Source organism: Epinephelus moara, chromosome 22 (assembly GCF_006386435.1).
Source record: "Epinephelus moara isolate mb chromosome 22, YSFRI_EMoa_1.0, whole genome shotgun sequence".
NCBI classification, from domain to species: domain Eukaryota; kingdom Metazoa; phylum Chordata; class Actinopteri; order Perciformes; family Serranidae; genus Epinephelus; species Epinephelus moara.
The window spans coordinates 30,453,233-30,475,729 of NC_065527.1; the positions used below are offsets into that span (position 1 = coordinate 30,453,233).

Genomic DNA, 22,497 nt, shown 5'->3' on the forward strand with positions numbered 1-22,497 from the left:
TTCATATTAAAATTTGGTTTATGTAAAGTAAGATATGAGGGGCTCTGTCCCAGGGACTGGAATGTTACCAATAGTGAGGAATGACCCAGTAATGTGAGTAAATGTAATTAGTTACTTTCCACCTCTGGTGACAACCAACCCCCAGAGCAGTGAAACAGCCATCCCTAACTGACCTCTTGACAAACATGTTAAGCTAGCTACCACATGGCTTTAGCTTGCTAGCTAAATGGTGACTCAAAAGAAAGCTATTACTTTTGACTTTTTTACTAGTGTTTGATTATTAAATGACTAATAACCTACAAGCTGTTAATACAAAAACAACACCAACATGAAAAATTACTCTGACCACTAAAAATTATGAAATGTCTCCTCACCTCATTGTTTTGTGTGTGATCCAAAAAATGGCAGTGCAAAATGAGCAGGATGTCAGACTTGAAGTTTGATATCAACATCATGTCACAGCGCCCTCTGGTGTGGCTGTAATAAACATTGTGACAAAACCAACCCGTGAGACAACCAAGTGTGCAATAATGAGCAGACCCAAATGAAACAAATAGATTTTTTTTTAGTTGTAAGTGATGATCCAGAATGAAAATCTGTGTAATGTGTTTTGCTGGAGGCAAAGACGACCAGTACTGCACAGTGCCTATGATTTGCTGTTCAATCGATCAAATTGGGAAGAAACAACTGTCACTTTAAGCCTTAAAAATAGTAGGACGTAAGGGAGAGAAGTGAAAACAAGACACTGAGCAACAACAGCAGATGTGGATCAAAAACGTTTTTCTTCAGTCTGGAGGAGCGGAGTCAGTTATTGTCGTGAACTTTAGTGTTAAACATGCTTTGAGTTGGCTGCAACTCCAATATGCTTTTCCATGTTTTTAGCTAGGAGTTGACACAGATTTTTACCAGCCTTTCAACAGACCTCTGGGAACAGTTGACATAGTAGGTGGAAAACACTAACTAAAGTTAGCGAACGTTAGCTAGTAATGTTACCTAGCAATATTAGCCTGACAGTGGTGTATCTATGCACAGAGTTAAAGATATAAAAGACAGTAACTCAAGCACATTTACTCACCAGACCAAAATAAGACAGCGTGTCATTTCATTCATGGACCCAATAGTAATAGTCCACAAGGGCCATTTGTAATAGCAATCCTATCCACAATGGGCAAATCAGTTACTTTTGTTAATTTCCTTCACATTCAACATGAGTTTAATTTTTTCTGATGATACCTGTTGCCTGCAAGTTCATCATTTTAGTTCACGCAGGATATGGATTTATCACTTTATGCTCTCCATCTGAATTTGTGCATCATAACAGTCAAGTGATAGCAAACAAACTATGTGATAGACAATATTTAAATATATTTAAATATTTCTTTTTTTTTTTAATTCTGCAGAAAATCTGCAAAGATTTTGCTGAAATTCTGCACGTACAGAAATGACCTGGATACAGCACTGGAGGAGGGACCCCCTTCATTCCCATAAAAGTTGCTCAGTGGGCCATGAAGCTAAAACAGCTCTATTTCCGCTGTATGAAATTACCTAGATAACCTGCACTGTGTGACCTATAAAGCAGGCACACTAGAGACTTTCGCCAGTTGAGAAAGATATCTCTGGTCAAGCTCTTCTTGACTTTCCAAATGTTATCAGATGGAATGGATAAAATCCTGTTAGCAAAACCAGTCATGTCGTGGGACTTTTAACAGTCAAAAAAAATGTGTCTAAAATTTACAGATGTCTCTTTCCCAATGTAAGTCTACAGGGACTTTTTGGGCCGAATGGCATCACATGACTGGCTCCAAGGTTATAATTCCACTGTCTGGCCTCTACAAAAAAAGGCATCTGGGCCCAGTGCACTTCCTGGGGCATGGTCATAATAGTCAAGTGATGGCAAACAAGTTATGTGATAGACAATATTTCATTTTAGGTAAAACTTTTTTGTTTTTTAAATATGCAGAAAATCTGCAGAGATGTGGTTGAAAACCTGAAGGCACAGATTCCATGGGCTCAGTTCAGACCAATGATTCATGACGAGACTAAACCATTTTAGAACGTTGCAGAGAAAAGTTGCAGTGGTGTGAATTGGCTGGTGTAATGTGAAGGTGAATGTAAAGTACATCACCTGTTTTGTGTGTAGCATACAGCTAGGCAAAATGACCACAGACAGCATGGTTGTTTGCTGCGGCAGGTGCTCTATACCCACCAAGCCCTCCGTTTCTGTCCTTAAGGTGTGCCAGTGTCAGACGGAGGGTTGCTGTATGTGCTTATGCTTTTTTTCTTATGTTGTTGCCTTGCTGTATGCTAAAAATATTTAAATTCATTTTTTCCTACATTTAATAACCCATAATAACAAAGTGAAAATGGGACTGCAGAAATATTTGTAAATGTATTAAAAGGAAAAACACTCATATATCTGCAAAATGTGTCAAAAGTGAAGGGGTCTGAATACTTACTGAATGCACTGTCAATATTACTGTAATTCAAAATGTCAGGTGATGACTTTATAACTTTGCAAAGTGTATTTTCCATTAATTTAAATAAAAATAGATTTTTATGTTGATATTTGGAGCAATGCATTCATTTAAAGTGGGCTTTGTGCATCCTGTGGTTCCAAACTCAACTCCTTAACAATCATCCAGACAGTCTGTCACAGCAGTATGAGCATCTTGAGACTTTGTTGTACATCCTCTCCCTGAACAAAACAAGAGTGGCTGCAGCCAAGTGTCTGTGTGTGATGTCAGTCCCTGGAGCTGCTTCACTGACAGTCAACGGAGAGCAGGTTTGTCAGCACAGCATCAACATGTGAGCGATGCAACAAACAAAAGTCAGTCAAAGCAGAGTCTCTAACGTCATGGAGTGTCCAGCAGAGGACAGAGACCCGCTTCAAAACATATTAAAGATTTTTAGGCCCCCACGTTCCCTTAAAAACATCTAAAAGTTCAGATGTTTTCCATCGTGAATCCTCCGCCCAACAGGGACCTGTAAAGCACATAGAATTACATCAGAGAGAAAGAGAGGAGGAGGAAGAGAGAGAGGAGAAGGAGAGGGAGGAAAAATTCCTCAAGTATGAGAAAATTTTACAGCTCTCCTCCCCTCTCTTTCTTTTTTTTCCTTCTCTCTCTCTCTGTCTGTCCATTCCCTCGTCCTCCTGGTCCTGTGGGTCAGTCAATGAAGCTTCACTGAGAGAGAAAGTCATCAGCTCACAGCAGGTAAGATGCTGCTTCTCAAAATGTTTGATTCAGAGATTTTGAAATAAGTTCATTGATAAGAATGGCTATTGCATCATTATTTATGAAAAGAAATTCTGTTTGCAAATTAAACAATTAGAGCTGACATGATTTGGCAAAAAAAATTAATTGGCATATTTTTATTATCGATTAATCGCTGGCAAACATTTCCTTGTTCAAGCTTCTCAGTTGTGAGTTTTTTATGTGATGCTTAACCAGATATCTTTGGATTTATATTCTGATTAAATTGGACAAAACAAGCAACCTGGGGCTTTAGGAAATGATGATCTAATGATAAATGCAACAATATATTCAATATTCTGGATAATTTAACGAAAATGTTTTAAATGTGTTTATTCTATCTGCACTGCTGATGAAAGAAACTTTTGCATGACTTTTGTGACTGTTAGTGATTTTTCATTTAGTATGATGAGTCATAAACGTTCCTGTGCAATTCAATAATGTTTATTTTTCTTGTATCTTGTATAATCTGCATGTGGGATGAATTTGTTTCAGCCTGATCAATATCAATCAAAACAGAAACAAGACAGATTATTGCAGGAATATTGAGAAACAAGAGAATTTGTATTGGAAACAGGTGAAATCTCTCCATTGGCATATTATAACTTGTTTTCTCTGGATTTTTGTAGGGGTTGCAGGCTAAATGAAAAGTTACAATGAGGATGTTTTTAATGCACTTCACTAACATAAAGGTGACAGGTGGTTTCAACAGCATCAACTTAATATTAAAGCTTCTGCATGCATGCACATATTGAAACATGCTGCAGTGTTAAGCATAGTGGCAGCAGTTCAGATGAAAATGTATGCAAATTTATGTGAGAACCAGAAACTTTTTAAGTGACGGAGCTTCTTTCTCTTTTCCAAATGATTTCATAGTGTTGTATGTTGTCCATGTGACCTCGACCTGTGAAAGTCTCCTTCTGGCTGTTCAGACTTAAGTGAGTGCGTCACCGATGCTCGTTAACGAAGGCATGTGATGCCTGTCAATCATTACGTCAGTAATAGCAAATCAAAGTGTCGTAACGCGAAAGATATTTTGACCAAAAATCTTCACTGTCTCCCTTAGGCAAATAAGCTTGTTCTTAGTGAGTTAAAAGCTGCAGAAAAAGTTAGTATGTGGACCTTGTGTTAAGGTTTTCAGGGGGAGGTAAACTACTATTTCCACGGTAAAAAAAAAATTGCTTAATTAAAGATTATTATTATTCTTTAAAGAGGATTCCAATTTAGTTTGTATTTGCAGGTGTTGGAAAGCTCTTATGTGTGTGTTTTAAAGCCGTTACTGTCTCCAGATGGAGCTATGTGAAGTCTGATAAATGTCCTCAAGTGATGTCACTTGAGTCAGCCTCAGCTGAAGACTACGAGTCTCGGATACATTAGCTGCTTCTAGCATAACACATCTAAAGGTGAAAACTTGAGTGAATCAAGTTGAGTTGCATTGTGGGTAATGTAGGTACCAGGTTTTGAGAAGGAAGCGTGTGGAATAAGAGAGATAATATGTCTGGTTCTGCTGCGTTGATTTTGATCTTCTTTTTTTTAATTGTAACAGTCCATCATGACTTTGATAATGTTAAAAAGGTGCAATCATAAATCGGTGGAGAACTTATCAGGAGCAAAAAATCTTTATTATCATGCAATCAAGTAAACAACCTGGTCTCACAGAAATTCCTGAAATGACCACAATATCTTAACACCACATCATGTGTTAAACTACAAAAACAACACTAATGGAAAGCAAATTAGGATCCTCTGTTGGTTCATCACTCTCAGTGGTTACTGTTATGACCCCATAGGGTGGTGGTCAGCAACCTTTACTACCAAAAGAGCCATTTTTTAACAAAACTAATTCAAACAAATCTGCCTGGCCCCGTAAAACATATTTGAGCCCTATGGTAACACTGCGTATTCATTCAAAATGATCCCATTGACATTAAAAATAGGTGTAAATGAGCATTCAAAATATGTTTTAGCAAATCATGTTTATGTTTTGAATTTGTGTTTTGGCCTGTTGCGCCACCCACCGCCGTCTACCAGTCACGCAGTCAGTAGAGTCTCAGCATCAGTTACAGTTACGACTGAGCTACAGCAGCATGGCAAGTAGCATTAGCAGTGTCCCGGTACATAGCATTAGCAGCCGGCTCCTCCTCAGCTGTATCCCGGCAGCAGCGTTAGCAGTGTCCTAGTACATAGCATTAGCAGTCTCCTCAGCTGTATCCCGGCAGCAGCGTTAACAGCAGAGAAGCCGGACTTGCTCGAATGGTCCGCTGGAAAACCGAAGATCAAGGACACGGCGACACGGCCCTGCCACGGCAGCCGTCCGTGGGCAAACAAATCAATCTCCAGCGTGCCGCTGTCCAGCAACCTCGAATCTGTAGGGGAGGGGGGGCGGACACGACTCGTGGCAGTATTTTGAATTTGAGTGCAGTAACCGTTTTGGCCACATTCTTACATACAGCGCCTTTAATATGTCCCTTATGTACCAATATCACTCTACAACATACTTACGTCCCATACGTGACAACTGTGGGGAATTTTTTTATGAAAGCACAATCTTTTTCTAAACTTAACCAGGTAGTTTTGGTGCCTAAACACAACCATGGCGCCGCCGCCACCACGCAATTTAACACATTATGTGCCACACCAAGCTGAGTTTCCCTGTGTTAGAGGTTTCTTATTAAAGTATGAAATTCATTTTATTGTTTAACTGCCAAAAAATTAACTTTTACTAATTAAAACTGTATTAATAATTAGTGAGCGTACAACTTGTTCCACCTCATACCTGAGTGCCTCCTGGTATCATTTACTTACAGTCTTGTCACAGCATTAACCAGAGCCAAGTTTGTGTATCGAGTGCCAAGTTTGTGTTTGAGCACGTTGCTCAGGAAGAGTTTATTTTGGCTGCTGCAGCTCGGTGTGAACAGGAGGAATGAAAACCAGCAGCAGTGAGACCAAGTAAAGGTGAAGAACAAGTGTGGAGTCTTTATGTTGCGTTCAGGGGGTTTCTATTGCCCTCCTGTGTTTTCTGAGAGGAGCAGCTGTCACTGGCAGGTATTTACAAGCTAATTGTTCCCACTGAAGTCAGTAGAGACGGCTCACTAATGGGCTAAGGTCTAGACAAAGGTGTGCGTTAAACTGCAGATGCTGAGCTGAACTCTTCAAGGGTCAAGACAGGGAAACTCAATGTGAGCAGAGGCAGGTTCACAGAGGAGATGCATCAGGTTGAAGGAGACTTCAGTGCACATTAACGTGCTGCAGTAGACTTCTTGTGTCCAGTAGAAAAATGTGCTAAACAAACTTTAAGAGGGGGAACAGATTATCAGAAGCTGAGTATTTGAATATGTCTCAAAACATGTCTGGAGGGGGTCGTTCCATTTATTTTCCCCCATTTATCATATATATAAGAAAAGAATCCTGCACACTTTTAGTGACTTTAATGACTGTGTTTTGGTTAATAACCTAAGTACAAATGATCAACAGTGTGCAGAACACTTTGGGTTTCTTAAACGCAGAAGAAAATACAATTCTGTCCATGAAACATTTGCATAATAACTTATTAAAAATGCATACAAAACTTTTAAGAAACAAAATACTCAGTTAACAAAATGAAATACATTTACAGACTGACTTCCATGTAATTCATATATTTATTAATTCTTCAGTGTTTTCAATCAATTGCTCATCACGTGTCACCTCTCCACCAGCAGAGCAGCACAGTGTTGTTGTGGACTCGGGTCCAGCTCTGGGAGCTCTGAGCAGCTGGTTTGGACATTCAAACCTGCTGCTGCAGAACGTGGATTTGAGCTGGATGGAGGACACACAGTAGAAGTATTAACTAGCTTTGTTTGTGAACCTCTCGGGGGAGACACGCTTGTTAGATAATTCAGGGTTGGACTCATATTTGTGGATTCTCTCAGCTACTGGATGTGTGCTGGAGGAAACGTCAGGGGAAAACTCCAAGTGTGGTCATACTTATCTTTTCCCTGCAGACAATAGGCTGAAGTCTAATAATAACTTGGTCTCTTGTGGGGTTTTCCATAAATACTGTTTGACTATAAAACAGAGTAACATTTTAAGTAATTTAACACCCTAAAGCTCCCATAGACAAAGTATATAGTTTTATATTTTTGCCAATTCAGAGCTCACTTTTTCAGTCACTATCAAGTGTTGTACATCATATGATTCAGGGGAACCTACCCTTTGTTTCTGGTGCAGTGTAAAGTCATCATTATGCGTTTCCTCAGTGTGAGCATACCATATTTAACATTTTGAAAAAGAGACAAGTAAACCAAAGGGAAAAATTTTTAAAATATAAATGTCCTCAGAGTTAAAGCTCCAGTAGGCAACATTGTTTTGGTATAATTGATTAAAAATTTTATAATACCCTCTAAGCATAATGTAAATTAAGTAGGTTTCTGTACCTCACCATGGCTCTGTGTTCAGCCTCTAAAGAATCAGTATCGTGCCGATGTGCATCAACCAATCAAAGGTCAGCTCAGACCACTGCATTCCTATTGGCTGTTCTACTGCATATGTGCGTTCCCGTGCCGCTGACAGAAGGGGAGAGCAAGCGGCAATGGCGAACAGTGCACCAGGTAAAATAGCTATTCCAGCATTGGCTACAACTGCCTACACGGCTAAACAACCCAAAAAAAGGAAGACAGAACTCGGTTCCCCGGAGCCCCGGAGGGAGGGGAAGGGTGAGGTGGGGCCGGGCCCGGCCGGAGGGCACGAGGGTTGTCTGTGGGAGCGGAGCCGAGGGCTCTCCGCGGAGAGGGAGAGCCGAGTATGTGCGGGGCGGGCTGCTGCGCGGTGAGGGAGAGCCAAGGCTCAGGAGTATGTGCGGGGCCGCGAGGGAGGGATGGGGCGGGCTGTTGCGCGGTGAGGGAGAGCCGAGGCTCGGGAGTATGTGCGGGGCCACGAGGGAGGGATGGGGAGGGCTGCCGCGCGGTGAGGGGCTCGAGAGGCTCCCAGAGAGGGAGAAATAGAAGTAGGATAATATACTCGCATGCTCGTCTGGTAGGAGGGGCTCAGGGCAGAGACGAACGAAACCTAACTCAGATGAGACTCAAAAATCAACCATTTTCAGGCTTTCTACCTACTGCAGCTTTAATGCAGGGAGGCGGCCAAATTATTGTTAGGTATTTTAATTTGAGTTATACGTTTATGTTGTTTTGTTTTGTTGTGTTTTTCAAAAGAAATATATATTTCTGAAAATACACATTGGCATGAATTCAACTTATTATTAGCAAAGATAAATTAAATTTTTTTTTTAAAATTAAAAAAAAAAATTACATTTTTCTTTAAAGTACATAATATTAATGCTAGGCTAACTATTCTGTCCTCACAATTGCGTATCTGATCAAGGCTCGACAGAAAGTCAACAAAAAAACATTCATTCGAACAATATTTCACAACCGTACTTCCGGACATATCCACTCCAAGGCTTAAACGTAAGGAGGACAATGGTTTACATGCACACTGTAGGCTGTTCTTTGTTAAACAGAAAACAACATGGAGTATGGAAAGTGAAACTTAAGGAAAACCAAACTTAAGAAAATCAACACTACCAAAAATGTCCACTAGATGGTAGCCACTGAACAGGGGTCAGCATATCAACTGTTACCCATGAATACTTGTGCAATCATGTGAGCTAGCTAAAGCTAAATCACTCTGCGGCACCCATCCAAAATGGCGAGGCAAACTAATTAGCTAACAGTTAAGTGCTACTGAAAATATTGGCTGTATCATAATTTGAAGTGTAAAGACATTCTTGTGAACCACAATGGATCATTTTGTAACTTTTCGAGCATAACACTCTGGCATTAGCCTGGAAATCCAGACTCAAATCTAGAAAGATTTTGAGTCTGGCCCTCACCAATACACCCTTCCTACCCAAGGGGCGGCACTAACTGAGGCATATTAAATGCAGCCGCACGCAATTGGATGGCATGATAGCCAATCAAAGCAAAAAACAAGGTGATGTATCCATTGCACTAAGCCCCATTTGTTTGCCGATCAGTGGGACTGACTGATGTATTATGCTTTTGCTGTATCCCGTCTGCAAAACCATCCTTCCTGGAAGCGAAGGCTTCTAGGGCAGTCTTCTGTTCCTCTCTCAAGGAAAAAGATAAGTGTAGTTGGCTTAGCGCTTCTTCCAAAGCTAAATTGAATGGACGTGGTCCTTCGGCAGCTGCCATCTTGGCTGTTTACTTTTCGACTCCTACGGCGCAACGCTGTCTTCATCATGTTACACCCACCCAGAGCCCGCCTCTGTCAGATAGACTGATTTGATTGGTCCGATGGCGATTCAACAGGCTCTGCTTGTCGGGGCCAGATCCCTGTGCAGTGCAAATAAGAATTTGCTGGGGGCGGGGCATCTGGATTTCCAGGTTACTCTGGCATACCATCTACCTCAAAAACTATTGGCTCAAGTGCAGAGGGTGAGGCTACATTTAAAAATAACACTGAGCCACAAGGCGAAGCTTTTGATTTACTGGTTCATCTACGTCCCAACCCTCACCATAATGAGTTCTGGGTAATGACCGAAAGAATGAGATCGCAGATGTGTGGCCAAAATGAGTTTTCTCTGTGGTAGTGTTGTCACGATACCAAAATCTTTGTTTCGGTACCAATATCAATATGAATTTCGATACTTTTCGATACTCTTCAGTACTTTTCCTAAGGAAAAGTCCTTTTGAATACAAACCTTTAGAACAATAAATAGTAGGGGTGTAACGGTATCAAAAAAATCATGGTTCGGTAAGTACCTCGGTACGGACGTCACGGTTTGGTAACTCAAATGTTCCACCAAGTTTGTGTTGTCTCGTGTTGTCTCCCTTTGCGAGGCAGACTTTCTCTTGTCTTTTTTCACGTGCGCCAGCTGCAAATGTTGATACAGGTGTTGTCATACACACCACTTGCGCAATCTGTGCTCCAATAGGAACAAGAAAGGCGTTTGTGTGCATAAATGAGTAAAATAAATTAACTAAATTAATGAATTGAATCAGTTTCAAAGTACCGGTATTTTCCAAATGCAGTATAGTACCATTTGGAATACTCTAGTACCGCGGTACTATTTTAGTACCGGTATACCGTGCAACACTACTCTGTGGGCTGGCTGGGCTCAGCCTTAGAGATATCCTGAGATAGCTCAGATATCCTGAGGAAGCTCAGAGTAGAGCCACTGCCCCTTCGTGTCGAAAGGGGTTAGTTGAGGTGGTGCCTGATCAGGATGCCTCCTGGGCACCTGGTAGGAGGCCCTGGGGCAGTGCCAGAACAAACTGGAGGGATTACATATCTCATCTGGCTTGGGAACGCCTTAGGATCCCTGAGGAGGAGCTGGAAAGTGTTGCTGAGGAAAGGGACATCTGGCGTGTTTTGCTTTGCCTACTGCCCTCAAGACCCAGCCTGGCTGGCTGGCTGGCTGGCTGGCTGGCTGGATGGATGGATGGATAGTATTGTATGTCCATATCACAAAGTACGAGGCTGTAGCTCAAGAGGTAGAGCAAGTTATCCCCTGATCAGAAGATATCTTAGGCACCATGTATGGTGGACTGGGCCACCAGTGTATGAATCTGTGTGTGAATGTGACATGTAGTGTAACAGCGCTATGAGAGGTCAACGTCTCGTCAAAGTCCATTTATCAAAAAGTATTTGTTATATATATATTCATATATATATATGTAATATATACACTTATATATTTGTTATATATACACTTAAGGCCACTGTACATGTAACTTTGGGCCCAGTTTAATATGCAGCTCAGTTCTATACAATATATGGGGTCTCTGCTCCATCTCAATTTCAGCTACAGTAAGGGGTCCTTGCCCTAAAGAAAGAATTGAAGACCCCTCATTTTGACCATTGCTGAAAACTCTGATCACATGCTTATCAACTTGATGTAATCGACCAATTTATGATTTATTACTGACAATGGACAGATTATTGTTTGCAAGACGGCGTGCCCAGAGGACATGAGCAAGAAGCTTTGTAAATTACACTTACCAGCCACTTTATTAGGTACACTTGTTCAGCTGCTCTTTAATGCCAATAACCAATGGCTTTAGGCATGTAGACATGGTCAAGACGACCTGCTTAAGTTCAAACAGAGCATCAGAATAGGGAAGAAAGGTGATTTAAGTGACTTTGAACGTGGCATGGTTGTTGGTGCCAGACAGGCTGGTCTGAGTATTTCAGAAACTGCTGATCTACCGGGATTTTCACACACAACCATCTCTAGTGTTTACAGAGGATGGTCTGAAAAAGAGAAAATATCCAGTGAGCAGCAGTTCTCTGGGTGAAAATGCCTTGATGATGCCAGAGGTCAGAGGAGAATGGCCAGAGCTAAGAACAGGAAACTGAGGCTACATTTTACACAGGCTCACCAAAATTGGAAATAAAGGTTGGAAAAATGAAGACTGGAAAAATGTTGCCTGGTCTGATGAGTCTTGATTTCTGCTGGCACATTCAGATGGTAGGGTCAGAATTTGGTGTAAACAACATAAAAGCATGGATCCATCCTGCCTTGTATCAACGGTTCAGGCTGGTGGTGGTGGTGTAACAATGTGGGATATTCTTGGCACGCTTTGGCATACACCAAAATCTCTGGAGAATGTTTCCAGCACCTTGTTGAATCTATGCCATGAAGAATTAAGGCAAAAGTGGGTCCAACCTGGTACTAGCAAGGTGTACCTAGTAAAGTGGACAGTGAGTGTATACTGATATACAGACTCTTAGGTAGTTATTACACTAGTAGATTTACACATGTTGACTTTGACATATTTAAAGTGTATTCATAATATTCACAATATTCGTTTATTTTTAGCTTGATTTTTCAATCGAATCAAGGCCAGCAAGGCCTAACACAGCTTAAATAATAAGACATAAGGATCCATTTCATGAAATACTCTTCATTTATTAAATAAATTAACCAATAACAGCGTGACAATTAGTCTAAATAATCAGCCCTTAGTCTGATCCATCATCACAAATTACTCTTTCAGACCAAATTACTTTTTCCGTTGTGGTTTATTGGCTGACACGCTGCACTGACAGGCTTGTAAACAGCTAATGGCCCCACTTCTGCTAATTGTGACCAAAGTGGAGTTGGCTTAGCTAAAGTGAACCTTTAAGGTGGGTTTAAATGTGTGTTTCTGTCTTTGTTCCAGACAGGGAAAAATCCCTTGAGCACAGAGGAGAGACGGGGGGGAAAAGGAGCGGTAAATGTCATCACCTCTGTGGGATCTGATTGAAGTGACAGCAGTTGACAGAGATCTCTTTCACCTGCAGCTCAAGTGCTACTAATCTGTTCATCTTTGGAAACAACCAGCTTTAATTCGACCAAACTAACGGCTTCAATCAGCTCAAGTTTCCTGAGCAGTCCAGCATCTTTCCCTTGTTTCCTTCTTTTTCCTAAACAACCTGAGTAGGAATTTTTCCTGCTCTGACCCCAGCGATGTTTCCCTTCATCCCCTCCCTCCTCCTCATCCTCCTCCTGGCTGCACCCGCCCTCCTGACCACATCAACCTCCCACGAGTTACAGGTCAGAGGTCAAAGGACGCCGAGGGATGCCAAGCAGGACTCCATCAAGGTGAGTCAGTGGATGGTTGGATGAATAGATGGACTGGTGGATTTTACCAGTGGCAGAATTTAAAGAAGAGATAAAATCCGTCTGAATTTAGGGACCACTTCCATCAAAGGATTCAGGCCATTAAAATGTTCCTTCGCAAAATCCAAACTGAGCTAAATCTGCTCCTCCTCTTCAAATGAGAAAAATAATGGTGCATCTGTGACTTTAAGGAGTGCTTCTCTTATTGCTCAATGTATGAAATTTACAACTGGTTACCGAGCTCGAACACACTACCATTTTCAAAGGCATCCACTTTAATGATCCTTCTCATTTAAAGAGTAACTAAACCCTAAAACCATTTTTTTCAGCTGATAATCATTGTTTCTGGTTGTATAGTAGTGTTACTGACTGATCCTGCTCAAAATCTTGACAGTTTAGTGCAAACTGTTGAAACTCTACATTTTATTTTAAAAATGTGGTATGGAGTGCCCTCTACAGCTTGAAACCTGGTTACTACATTTGAATTTACATTACATTACGTTGGAGGCGAATGATTCTTTTTCGGGGCGAATGACGTCACTAACTGTCCACGCTAAACCTGCCCTCCTCCCTTTACTCCTCCTCCCCTTACTATAAAACCATTCTGTCCGCAGTTATCAAACTAATAGCGAGTAGGTTGGATCAGAGCAGAGAGAGTAGTAGAGCAGAGAGAAAAGCTAGTTATTTGTCGAATTATATTGTTAGCATAGTGTATTTTAGTGTAGGTTTACAGTTAGTAGTGTGTGTATAGTATTTAGGTTAGTTGGTCAAGGAGAGGCGCCGAGGCTCGGGAGTATATGTGCGGGGCCGCGAGGGAGGGAGGGGTGGATGGATGCGGTGGGCTGCTGTGCGGTGAGCCCAGGCTCCCAGAGAGGGAGAAATAGAACCAAGTAGGATAAAATAAGTCAAAGTGTGGAGAAGGGGACCGGCTGAGCTCCGGCCGCCTTCCCTTCTGCCCGTGTGCCACCATCGGCACAATGAAAAGCCCTCTCTCCTCTCCCTGCAGGAGGGACAATCTTCACTCCGCCCCCTTCCTCAGCCACTCCAGGTGTCTTGTGGCATATACATCCTTTTTTTTTTTTTTTTTTTAATGTGCAGGTATTGTGGGCTTATGGCAATGATGGGGGTGGATCGGTAGATGAGAGCCATGAATATATGTTGTATGTTGTGATTGTGTCCATTTTAATTAAGTGTGTTGTATGTTTTGTGTTAGACCAACACAAAAGCGAGTGGGCCCATTTCAGAATTATGAATATTATATCAGAAATCAAATGATTATGATAAAATGGCCCCTGAGCACTAACATGTCCCCCCCTCTTACCTCCAGTGGTTTAACTTCTTATCTTACTGCAGTGATGTAGAAGTGCTCCAGTGTCCCTGGTAGGCCAGTTTATAGGAGGCGTTTTAGCACTGAACCGATGATAATGTCACAGCCTCTTCCAGCTCTTAGTATTCCCTCAGTTGTCCGCTCAGTTTTTAATTGCCACTAGTGATGGCGAAAATGAGCAAATTAATCTTTTTGAACAACTCTTTTTAGTGTCCGGTATGTAAGTGTTTAAATCAAACTCCACCAGCCAAGGTTGATGGTGCATTCACGTGCTCCTCAGATGGTCGTTCCTCTGACTTTGGTGTGTTCATGAGCTTTAAGTTATAATGTGGAAACAACATGGATGCTACATGTGTTGTATTTTGTTACCCTGAGCATCCAGACTAGAGGCTGGCATTTTTTCGGGAGTCCCACGGGTCACGTCCCACGGGATGGGAATCGGTTTCACTATTCGTCACGTGATTGGGACGGGATGGGAATCATAATTAGGCCTGTCGCGATATGCGATAAGTCGGTTTTGCACGGTAAATTAAAAGGGATTAATTGCCATATCCATGCGTGTTTGTTTTCCTCATCTCTCTCCACCAAAGAGACTGGACGACAAGAGCGTTCACATCCGTGCATCGTCTGGCAGCCAGGTGAGTTGGTTCATTAGCGTAATGAACGGAGGGAAAGCTCTTGTCATCGAGTGTCTTTGTCTCTGTGGGGGAGGCGGGACTATGGGCTACACACACAGAGTGCGATCTTCGTGAGGGGGAGATGAGGTGGAGAAGGAAAAAAAAACAGAGAAAAATAAGGAACTTGTTCCTAAACCAAATGTCACTGCCCCTGTGTGGGGGTGTTTTGGATTTAAACCAAATGACAGAGGGCAGCCCAGTAATTTGGACGAGCCGGTGTGCCGGGTTTGTTCTAAAACCATCTCAACAAAAAGAGCGAATACGACCAACTTAACTGCACACCTGAGAGTGAAAGACTGAGAGACTGTTTTTCTTGTATATTTATTTATATATTTCGATATTTTTACGTGTTATTTCGGATATTTAAATTTCTTTTTTGCATTCCTAAATATTCTTATTAAATACTTATTTCTCTTTAAAAGGGTGTACTTGCATCAATATGCCTTTATTATCATTACATAAGTTTAAAAAACGGTCTAAAAACAGCAAAATTACAACAATAATAAAAATGGTTTTAAAAGCACAATATTACGCAATATTATGCTCATCACAATAATTTCTGACGCAATTAATCGGCCAGCAAAATTTGTTGACAACATGTTGATAACGAGCAGTAAAGGAAACTGATATGGTGAGCAATTACATATAATCAAAAACACATTTTTCAGATTATTCTGGCACCACATGAATGCAGCATAAGGCTGTAGAAGTAACTGGGGTGTCTGCTACTTGCTCCTCAAAGAATGACAGATTGTTGGTTAGGGATATTTCTGCAACATTGTATTGAGCTCACATAGCCGAACTACATACCAGTGTGGGGTGCTTAATTAATGCAGTAATATAAATATTTTCTATTTGTTGATATAAACTTATACATAATGACTGGTAATGTACTGAAGAGAAGTTTTGTGGGGTGAGATAGGTATAAGATGTAGCCCCAGAGCTAGGACGCAGCAAACATAACACAAAGAAATATTTATGTTGCCTCTCACATTGTACTTGTTACAGGTGGTGATCTCAGAGGGCTGTGCCAATCAGGGGGATTCATCTGATGTCAGCCAGGGAGGTAAAAACCTGCACAACACAACATGTTTTGTTTACACTATTAATCATTCTGATTTTAATATTGTTTGACATTGCTGAAAAATATTGTCAACAAATGTAATTTTTCTTACAACTCAAATCAGTGCTGGTATGAGTCTGTCGGGTTGGAGGAACATCTGAAGTTCAGTCTCCTTTTTCCTCCAAGTTTTAATTCAGCCTGTTCATCTCTTAGGTAAAGAAATCGACCTGACTCCTGGTTCTCCTCTAGTCCTGACTCATAAGATCAAACTGGTTCCATCAGGTTCAGGTTTAGGAGCTGGGTCTTGTGGTTGCGAGGCGGACTTTGCTGCCCTGCGGGAGCGACTAGAAAGGCTGGAGAGGGAGGTGTCGTCCCTTAGGGAGAAATGTGGAGGAGCTGAAGGAGGCTGCTGCACCTCGAAGGAGAGCAAAGGTAAAAGCAGCTCACTGTTACTTTTAAAGTATTTCTCTTTAACTTAAAATATTCATGACTATATGAGAATCAAAGTCAAGTGACTTTAATGCATATTTTAATAATAACAATGACAATGCTTATAGTGATGAACCTCTGGAGAATTATCAGCTGAATCTGCAGCTCCTCTCACCTTTATAGAGCTTCAAAGCGAGTTTTAGCTCAGTTTTTATCTGTCTGGCCCACAACTTTATTGTTCTGGCTCACTCATTGCTCTCATAGTTTCCTTTCAGACAAAAATATGTAAAAGCAACAGTACACCTCCTGCTTAGCAGCAAACAACAGACAGACACACTTAGCGTCCAGCTGGTGAACATAATGGAGCATTTAGCAACTAAAGAGACAGATTTTTCCCTCAGGAGCTGGTGGAGACCAAAAACAGAGCTAAAAGAGTGATTATTGGACTTACATTCATCAGGTGGAAACAAACCCAAAGACTCCTAATGAATCATCATGCTGCTCTGAAACTGCTGGATGTAGAAATAAGAATAAAATTGCAATATCAACGTAAAAAGTAAGGTCTATGCCACCATCAAGTGTTAAAAAATTCAATTAAAAATATTTGGGCGAGAGGTTGGAGCTGTGGAGGAATAAGGGGTGGATCTGACTGAGAAACCAAGGACACTATCAGCAAACAGCCTGTCACGCAGTGCGGCCTGACGTTAATTATGCATAACCCTAAGCCTTAATAAAATGTAAACGGGTCAGTTGTAAAAAGATGCGTTCCCCTGCACAGTTGTCATAAATGTTGAAATTAGCTAAAGAGACCAAAACTGTGTTTTGTACCAGGCTGTTGACATATCTATTTCTGCTGTAAAGTTGAGCATTTTACCACGGGGGTCTATGGGGATTGACTGGCAGCCGCAAGTGGCCATTAGAGGACTGCAGTTTTTGGCACTTGTTGGCTTCATTGCTGTGAGAATCAAACTGAGGTCTGGAGGCCCTCATGGGTCCTGAGATTTTCCATCATATTAATCCAAAGTTAATTACCTCAGACAGCCCCGCCAGGAAGTTGCGATGTTGCGATTGCAACAGTTAACGCAAATTCAGCCAACCTCAGTGAATTCCGTTTTACCTTGCAATTTGTCCAATCACCAGTCACCATCAAAACAAGTAGAAACTCATTTCATTGTAGTGATCAGCTGTGGCTACCCCCACACCCCCAGCCGTCACAAATAGATTCTAATTCTGTGGGAAACACTAAATGTTCATAATAATAAGCTAGCAGTCCAAGACAGCATCACAGCTATTTTTGCAATTGTCACTTGCCCCTCAAACTCAATTGGAAAAATGCCTGTAAACATAACAACATGCATTGCAATTTTTTCAGAAAAGCTGCCATGAAATCAGACATGTCAGGCCACAATAATCCCCAAAACAGAATGTTGAACCCAAATTTAATTTCAGAAAGTCATCCAAAATGCATGATCATAGTTTAAAATCTGCCCACAGTCATCCTCATCACTATTAGCTGTGTGCTGCACTATGACAGCAAATAGAAATACTCGTCTTCTCATGTGATCTAATATCATTATTTTGGTATCAATAACATAACAATCCAGTCTAGACTCTTACAGTTGTGTCATTTCAGACTGTAATGACTGAAAATGGCCTAAAAGTTCACATCTGGGTTTTTCTTTTCTTACTTTGCTGCCCAGCATGTGTTTATAGCAACACGTGTTGTAGAAACACAGCACTGAATCCTCTTTGTTTATTGAAAAGTCCCCTTTCTGCTCATCTGTAGTTAGAGCTGGAATCTTGTTGGTCAAAGACTGCAAACAAAACCTCAGACTTAAATATCATAACAATTATTGTTTGACTGCCATAAAAAATTGTACGAACATTCATGTTCCCCAGAGAGTAAATCAACTTTGGTGTTCTCCTGACTTTATCTCCAGCACCATCATCAGGTTGACATTTGTTGTTCTGAATGAAATGTCCCAACAATTCAATAGTTTGCCATAAAATCTGTTTCAGACATACGTGGATAAATGTCCATAAACCTGCTTAGAAACCAAGCAATAACCTTCGGGGCTGAAAAATGAAGCCAAGGCAGAAGTGCCAAAAAGTGCAGTTCCTTTAATGACCACTTGAGGCTGGCTCCAAGAGTGAGTTAATCCCCATAGACCCCTATATTAATATGTTCAACTTTACAGAGGAAATAAACAGCATTTTTACAGCCTGGTACAAAAAACATTTTTGTCTCTATGGCTAATTTCTCAGTTCATGACAACTGTATGGGGTTGAATTTTTCTGTAACATGTTGACGTGTTATTGAGTCTTTAAGTTATGCATAATTAAGGGTATGGCTGCACTGAGTGACATTTGGGTTCTGTACGCCTTACGTTGGATAGGTAATGTAACCATGGTGTAACTCGAGATTCACAGAGTATAGGCGTAGCTTTAGCTGTCGCTTTTTCAGTGTGTTTTCAGTTCATGAAAGTAAATTGCAATGTTTTTGGCTACCTAAAAAAATCTTCTATAGCGTTTGGTGTTGCCTATCAACATTACTAATAGATCTAAATTAGAATTCATTAATATGTGTTAGCACAAGGTGGCCATTCTGCAGTGGGCTATTTTTGATTATTTGCAGCATTGCCAATGAAAGCAAACAAGTTTGTCCACAAACTATAAAATTCTCTTTCCCTGAGACTTTTCCCTTTTTGGATTTGGAATCCACAGATAGCCTAGCTCGGAAGACTCAAGACTACTGTAACTGGTGAAGTTTTTAGAGAAAAAGCTGTCAGGCCGTAGACATATGATGTACATTTTAATTGACGAAATGTTGAAACATTTTTTTAATCGATATATAGGCTGTGCATTTTTGCAGTTAAAGAATGTAAGAATGACATTAGGCCTGCAACAATAAATGAAAATCAAAATGTTAAAACAATAACAATTAATTATTTCCATATAATTTTCTGTCAAAGCTGCAGGGAGCCACTGGAAGGATTAGAAGGATAGTTCAGATTTTTTGAAGTGGAGATGTACGGGGTCCTGATCCACAGACAGTGTATTACCTACAGTAGATTGCGGTCGGCACACCCCCAGTTTGGAGAAGCAGGCTGGAGTACCGACATGGAAGCTAAACGATCTACTGCTGTGGACATCAGCTTAAATGTATACTATATTTACATTATTCCCTCTTCTTTACCTCACTGTCAGACAGTGATTTCCAACATGAAAATGAAGCTGTTATATTTCTTCAAAGCCACTCTGTTTAGAAAAACAGTGATTTAACAACACTGGAAACAAGAAGCTGCTGGTCTTCTACTGCCTCAAATTATTTTCATTTATTTTAATTGTGTTATTGTGTGACTTTTGTGTTTAAAGGGATAGATTGGATTCACCAAAGTCACATAGTAATGCAAACTAACTAAGTTGTCAAAGCAGCTGCAGACCAGCAGCTTCCGTGTTCAACAAGCTAAAATGACTGTTTTTGTTAATGGAGTCTGGTGGCTTTGACTAGAGCATAGATGGGGAACTTAACCTTTTAACGGCTTCCATGTTGGAATGGGTTGTCTGAAGTGAAGATAAAGGAGTTAAAATATTCTTAATACTTTTAAACTGACTTTGACTTTGTTATGAGGCTTAAACATGTTTTGATGCTGCCCTAACAATGGCAGTACATTGCTTAGCTTCTGTGTTGGACACCAGCCAGATTCTCCTTCTCCAAACTGGCAGCATGCCGACTGACATCTGCTTTATGTCATACACTGACTTTGGATAAGTACCTCATACAACCCCACTTCAAAAAATCTGAACTATCCATTTAATGTCGTTATAATTTTGAGAGTGTTCACATCTGTGCATCAGCAAAGTAACTTCAGCCAAACCTCTCAGGTTCATAAACTTTTAATTCATTCCAAACAACACAGATTTTATTTCAGTTAAAGAGACAATAAAATGATCCAGACAAGATATTGTGCCTTGTTTGATATTTTTTTCACAAGTTGCAAGTTTTGCCTAAAGGTGGTGCTAGAGATAAAGTCACAAAGTCATGAAAAATAAACCCAAACCATAAACAAGTCATAATGTGATAAAATCACTGGGAAAAATTTAGATGGTGTAAAACAGGAAGAGAATAAAAAAATATGAACAAAAACATAAATCATGCTGCACTGGTCCTTTAAAACATATTGTAGGAATATGAAACAGAGCATTTCCTCAGATCAATAATAATTGTTAAAACATAAATCAATACATGTTGAGTCTGACTCACAGTTCACAGTCCATATAATTCTCATCTTTCATCTCTCCCTGCTGTAACTCTTTCAGTCACGATCTCCCCGACTGCCTGCACATGTCTCTGTTCCACCCAGTCGCATGAGTTCATATTACTTCACTGTTTCTGCCTGTAGCCTGTAGTTCTCCCCTTCCACTGACTCATCACACACACACGCACACACACGCACACACACGCACACACACACACACACACACACACACACACACACACACACACACACACACACACACACACCTGCAGCATTAAAGTGTGTCCTCCTCCTCCTGATGATACATTTATCAAACACTGGAACATGTATTTACATTCTTTTAACAATTCTGTTTTTATTGAAGGCAGAATTTAACTCATACTTACAGACTCCTCTTTTTTGTGAACACACACATACACAGCCAGCAACACATAAAACATAAAAAAACACACACAAAAACAAGGATGTCAACAACAACAATAACAAGAAACAAAAAGAAAAGTTGAGGGTAAAAGCATCAGCACAGTCGCCAGAAAAAAATGTTGGCATTGTATGTTTCTGCAAACTATGAATATATTACTTTTGTACATTTCATATGTATCATGTAATTTCCAAAGTAACATAAGGTGTTTCTCAAAGTCAAGGAAGAATCCTCAAACGGCCTGGTTTCAAGGAGGCTACATCATCGAACCCCGCAAAAAGACTGTTCCAGTGCTAAGGATCCTTCCGAATTTCACCGAGGACTGAGTTCTTCTTTCAGATAAATTCCAAGGATGCATGTGTGTATCCTCAGTGGGTATAAAATCCCCACAATGCTTTGCACACGATTTGCTGGAAGTGAAGGCGGGGCCTTTTCAATGAAACCTGCGCCAGTGGAGCTCAGCAGGATTTATATACATAAGTCATTCATTTGGATTAATGTCTCCAGGAGTTTTTATCATACAAGCGTCATAAAACATATTGACAGAAACCTCATAATTTACACCCTCCAATGTGTCCACTGCGAGATTTAGATTTGATTTAGATAAAACATAACCGTTTTTAAATTAATCATTTACAGCAGAGATGGAGCGCTAAGTGTCCACTTCCACTGCCTCAGTCTGCTGAGGATTAATGATGTACACCTGGGGACACTGGTTGCCCTGTTGCAATTTGTGTTCACTCAATTCTAGGAAGGACTCTTGCCTTGCCTCTGGAGGATCCTTCCTTAGAAGGACTTATCATACCAAGGAAGGATCCTTGACTTTGAGAAACACCAATGGTATATGAGCTGACTTTGTCATGTGGAGGGAATGGGGTGGTTTTTGTCAACCCACTACGAGGCAGGATTTGGAGATAGTGAGGTAACTTCAACTTTTTTAGTACTACGAAGCTGGTTTTATGTAAGATATAGTTTCGTCATCATCAAACTAAATAGCAAAATATACACTATACTAATGTCACATATAGCCTAATGATATCTACATGTAATTTAAGTCTCGGCTGAGAGTGATATATTTCACATTTTCTGTTATAAGATTGTAGAGTATCGTTTACATCCCACAACACTGACATTTTTATGTTTTGGAGTGCCAGACACTTTTGGCACCGTTTCATCTGATTCAATATGAAGTAGCCTACTTCATTCATGGTTCTGCTGCTCTTTCACATGAACGCGCTCATGGCTGGATAGGAAAACCTAGAGTTGACTGACCTAGTTGATAACCAGCTTTGTAGTACCGGTTATCCAGACGGCCAATGTTAGGGTTAGTCAAGCCAGATACTGTAAGAAAAAGATATCCTGGGTAAGTTGAACTGGCGCCGTAGTACAGGCCTCCAGTCTCACTCCCAACTCGTCAAATCCTGATGCTTGGTCAGTGGCTGTAGGCGGCAAACATGGACCAC

General features: G+C 40.7%; 1 protein-coding gene across 1 annotated transcript in view; it reads left to right on the forward strand.

The window, feature by feature from the left end:
• Positions 1–3,153: 3,153 nt before the first annotated feature.
• The window catches only part of LOC126384265 (tenascin-like), an 85,519-nt gene continuing 66,175 nt past the window's right edge, over positions 3,154–22,497 (forward strand). Inside the window, exons 1-4 of the mRNA XM_050035225.1 lie at positions 3,154–3,212; positions 12,419–12,840; positions 15,871–15,928; positions 16,139–16,357. Coding sequence (XP_049891182.1) covers positions 12,706–12,840; positions 15,871–15,928; positions 16,139–16,357 — 412 coding nt within the window. The 5' untranslated portion in view covers positions 3,154–3,212; positions 12,419–12,705. The remainder of the gene's footprint in view (positions 3,213–12,418; positions 12,841–15,870; positions 15,929–16,138; positions 16,358–22,497) is intronic.